The 4,765-nt window shown below is 40.5% G+C and overlaps 1 protein-coding gene across 1 annotated transcript; it reads right to left on the bottom strand.

Moving 5' to 3' along the window:
- Positions 1–444: 444 nt before the first annotated feature.
- LOC123746924 (dual specificity protein phosphatase 18) lies at positions 445–4,429 on the bottom strand. The gene is made up of 2 exons (XM_045728832.2): positions 3,943–4,429; positions 445–3,507 (listed from the first exon to the last, which is right to left on the bottom strand). The coding sequence occupies exons 1-2, from the start codon at positions 4,015–4,017 to the stop codon at positions 2,851–2,853; spliced, it is 732 nt and encodes a 243-aa protein (XP_045584788.1). The 5' UTR covers positions 4,018–4,429; the 3' UTR covers positions 445–2,850.
- Between the last annotated feature and the right edge of the window lie 336 nt (positions 4,430–4,765).

Genomic DNA, 4,765 nt, shown 5'->3' with positions numbered 1-4,765 from the left:
AGAGAGAAGACAATAGTTAGGAAAGAGAAAAGTTTGGGAAGAGAAAAGGATAAAAGGAGGAAGGCAGGCAGAAGGAGAGAATAAAAGATAAAATGAGAAGGAAGGCAGAAAAAGGGAAGAGAAAATGTAGAGTGAAAGTAAGAAGAGAGGAATTAATTTGAAAATAATGTTGTTAGCACTGTAACAACGAAATCATTAGTTTCGTTTAATTAAAGCCGTCATCTTTAATAATCTTTAGGCTATACACACAATTCTGGCTCCATTTCAGGTAAAGTGAAATCGGAGGAGATATAGCTGTGCGGCCCAGGGCAATAACTTAAGATCACTAGAGGATGGATGGAAATTTAGACCACTAAATTGATGAATTAATAACACCATAACTAGAAAATTTGAACACGATAAATACACCACACAATACAAAACGATTACAAAATAACACAAGTGTATGTTAATATATTTTATTTCATAGTATTACAAAAATACTGTACAGAATTCTTAACAACTAATGCCAACGACCAGCGAATGGCATCAGACTCAACAATGATGAGTACATGGACGAGCACTGTCCAAGGGGCGACTTGTATGGTTAAGGGGCAATGTATGATAACGGGTGATGAATGGTTATGGTAGGAAGGGAAACTTGGAGAGGAAAAGATGGAGAGATGTAGAGAAGGGAGAGACGAAGGAACGACGTAAATATATATATATGGATAAATGAAGAAATACCGGTTAGGAATTTAATTAAATGAGGAAAATGGAAAGAAATGAAAGGAAATTAAATAATAATTAATGTAAACGAGGGAATTAAATGGAGGGAGAGTGAGAAAGACGGAGACATAGAAAATTAAAAATGATATAAAAGATACTAAATAAAGCAAATATTTGATCGAAAACTTTAAAAAATAATTCCCATGAAAGACTTCATCTTCAGATAATCCAACGTAAAAATATTAAACCATAATGAGATGCAAATTGCTCACATTCCTCGCTAGCCACATAACAAAACACTATGGCACGGAAGCTTCAATAACGAGACAAAAAATGACATGATAACAGGAAAAGACTAAGACCGCACCACTATTTACTCAAGCCGAAAATCTCGGAAATGTTACTTATTCATCACCCCTGTTGATGAGAACTAAGTGCTTTCTGGAACTATGAATTTCTACCTTCTTACTCATCAGTGTGTTGAATACAGAGACTCATTTTGTCTTTATTGGTAACATTACAATTTAGTGAGGTGTGGGCGTAAAGAAGCCAATGAGTGAATGCAGCAAGGGTATAGAGTTATAAAGTAGATGTATTTTAGCTGTTGTTGTAGCAACAAAAGTAATTCGAGTGTGGATGCCGCAGGGATGTACATGCAACAGGGATAATGTGGCAAAAAAACCTTTCTATCCACAGTGAAACTACAAGTTTTAGTTTGAGAAATAAAACATTCATTGGTCATCTATAATTCACAGCTCCGTCACTAAAATTTATATATATGTACATACATACTAATAACACACAAGTGATAAATGGACTGATAAGAGTTTTGACGAGTCCAGTCAGCGTGGCTACAAGCTTTCCTCTCTTTGTTTACATTATGGTACATACGCTGGTGTATGTAAACCTTAAGACACAATCCATCAGCATCAGGACCGACGATCAAGCTCTGAACCCTTTCAAAATTAGACCCACGAAATGCATTTCTTAGTAGGGAAAAAAAGGCTGTTCAACTTTGCTTCAACGAGGCGCTATGTTTGCCTGTATAATGTTTAGAAACGTTAAACTGGGTACTAGAATTAACTATAGTTACTCGGGAGAGGACTCATCAATCTCATGAATATCTACTTATTAAGCATACATTTTTCCGCAATCATTGCGGCTTTGTTTACATTTGTTAAACAATTTATGAGCTAAATGCTACGAGGTTCTCCATATCAATAATAACCTTGGGTTGAGAGGTTTCAAAGCTCCTACTAAACTGTTTAATAAATACAGACTAAGCCGCCACGATTGAGGAAAGATGTACATGTTTCGTAAGTAAACACGTAAATGATCCTGGGTACAAAGAGGAAATGTGTTTACCTGCACCCTAAGAGTAAAAGTAACTGCCAAGGATCTACAAAGAAATGTGTTTACTAGAGTTCAATGATGTGTTTATCAGGCACAAGGAGGCTGTCCCCATCTACCTTCCCAAACATGACTGGAGCTAACAATAGCCAATGCTTCGTCATATGAAGCTGTGTTACGTCACGACGATGGCTGACCCTGACGCATCAGTATACCACACCACTAAATAAGAATAGCGTTTGCTGTGAACATATAATAGTTGAGCCACTGGAGGCCAAACTATTACAGGATATATTTTAGCATAACGCTTGCAAATATCATAATTAACCGATGTATATAATTTGTAGTGTTCTATTGCCATGTTTACAAGCACGGCCATAAGCACCTCTTTTGAGTCTTCCGTTAAGTTCATTAATTTCACTCCAAAACTTGTAACTATTGATTCAGAATACAAAGTGATACCACTTTCTTTTCCCCAAGTCAGCTATGTATACACAAACGGCATAACAAAGTCCCTTACATTAGTTCCACCCACCGTTAACAACTTTGGCTCAGTTCATCCTGGTTCTCAAGCAGAACCGACAGAACAACTCGCTACTAAAATTAATAGCTTGGTCGATATGAGAGAGATATGTTAATGAATCAGAGAATCTAGTTTAAGAAACCTTTTCCAGAAGTTCTGGGTCAACCAGAGTGGATGAAAATTATTATAAACATTATGAGAAGAGATGCAACTAAGGACTATAGTGTTCTGAGATCAAAGTCGTAGTGAATTCAGCCTGAATCCAAGAACTACGCATATAACCTTTCGAAGTTGCGTCGTTCGCGGATCATGCGTGCCCACCTGGTGTCACGCAGCACCTTTAGCTCGTCCTCACACACGTCAGGAACGGTGAGACCCAAGTTCGAGACTTTCACCAAGGTCACACTCGTCGAGCCCCGGACACGTTCCTCAAAGTCAATAAGCTGGGAGAAGAACCCAGCGTTCGGGCGTATGTTAGGACGCGCACTTCTCACGTGGAAGAACGCTTGACGCAAGCTCATGTCGGCGTATTTGACCAGATACGCTAATACAAGGGCGGGAGAACGACTCACGCCCGCGACGCAGTGCACCAACACACGCCCACCACGCCCTCGCACATCTTGTATCTTGTCGCTGATGGAATCGAAGTGGACAGCAAGATCAGAGTCAGGGGCGTCGGAAACCCTGACAGGCACGACCTCCACACCATCCAGGGGCACCGTGGGCAATTCTACCGTACTGTTCACTACGCACGTCACCCCAAGCTCCGTCAGCCGTGCCTGTCTTACAGCCCGCGCCCCTGACAGGTACAACCCGTCGATTATGAAGGACACCTGGCCGGCACGACCTGTTCCTTGCCTCTGTTTCTCCGCCCCGGGCTGCTGCTGCTGCTGCTTCCGTTCCCCGTGGCCACAACAATTCACCATCTGCGTGACATTAATGACATTAACCATTATGTAAATTTCTGAGAAATTACCTTTGCATTATATAAAACCTACACACACACACACATACATTATATATATATATATATATATATATATATATATATATATATATATATATATATATATATATATATATATATATATATATATATATATATATACTGCTTAAGGCCTATATGGTTCTTACACAAAAACTATTATTATTTCAAGCACCCCATCGCATACATGTCATAAAATACACAAAACCAATTTGTAATTCCCGGTAATTAATGCTACAGGACGTACTCTTTGTTCAGTATATTCGAAACTAATTATTTGCTGCATTATGCCACCTACTCGTACCTCCACAAATCTAAGCCAAAACAGTCACAAGTACATATGAAACATGTGCTAAAAACACACAAGTTGACTTACTTGTAAACTTTGGTCTCTCCCTATTTCCTGGTGTGTTAGCGGAGCGAGAGCGTCGCGCGTGTGTTTGTCTGGCATATTAGCGTCTTCACACCATGACCTTGAAGACAGGTAACGTGTTGTGTGGCCTTGGCGTGTGAAATCGAACTCCGATCAATGTCTTGAAGGGTCGACTTGCGTTTGCTTTCTTACTTGAAGCACAGCTGACGGCACATACCGTCCTCGTCTCCAGCTGATCCACAGGTGGTCGTCTGTTTATCTTGAACTCTCCCTTTATTTGTCTCTAATCTCAAGATATTGTCCTTATATTGTTCCAACAGGAAAGCTAAAATCGCTGGAGGGAAGCAATTAAAAGCTATCAGTATTCGCCAACAAACATACAGTTAGCAGTTGAAAGGGGGGAGTAGAAATAGTTAAGAGAAGGAGCAGCAAAATTTGACCACCTCTTTCGTGCTGCGAGGAAGGTGTACAACTGAGGTGTAAAGCAGCTCGACGTTGAGTTTTTCTTCCTGTCGACGCATGCGCAGTACCTGTGTTGTGATGACTAGTCCACTCCCACCCGGAGCCCCCACACCCCACCCTAACAACCTCCATCAATTCCACTCACCAACATCCTCCCCTGTAACCCCTGCCATAACAAAAATCTTGGCAGCATTCCTATGTACGGTTCTTCTCTCGCCTCATCACCTGTTTATTTGCAGGAGCAGAACTGAAGGGGAGTCGTATGAGACTTCCTGTGCGTAATACCACTGAAACTACTCACAGGTAGTAATCACCGAGTCTCAAATATTTGTCGAACTTCAGATATACAGAGGAAGCAACATGG

The sequence above is a fragment of the Procambarus clarkii genome, chromosome 93 (genome assembly GCF_040958095.1).
Source record: "Procambarus clarkii isolate CNS0578487 chromosome 93, FALCON_Pclarkii_2.0, whole genome shotgun sequence".
In the NCBI taxonomy this organism is placed as follows: Eukaryota; Metazoa; Arthropoda; class Malacostraca; order Decapoda; family Cambaridae; genus Procambarus; species Procambarus clarkii.
The sequence above is the reverse complement of the archived record's forward strand: the minus strand, read 5'-3'. Positions and strand labels throughout refer to the sequence as shown.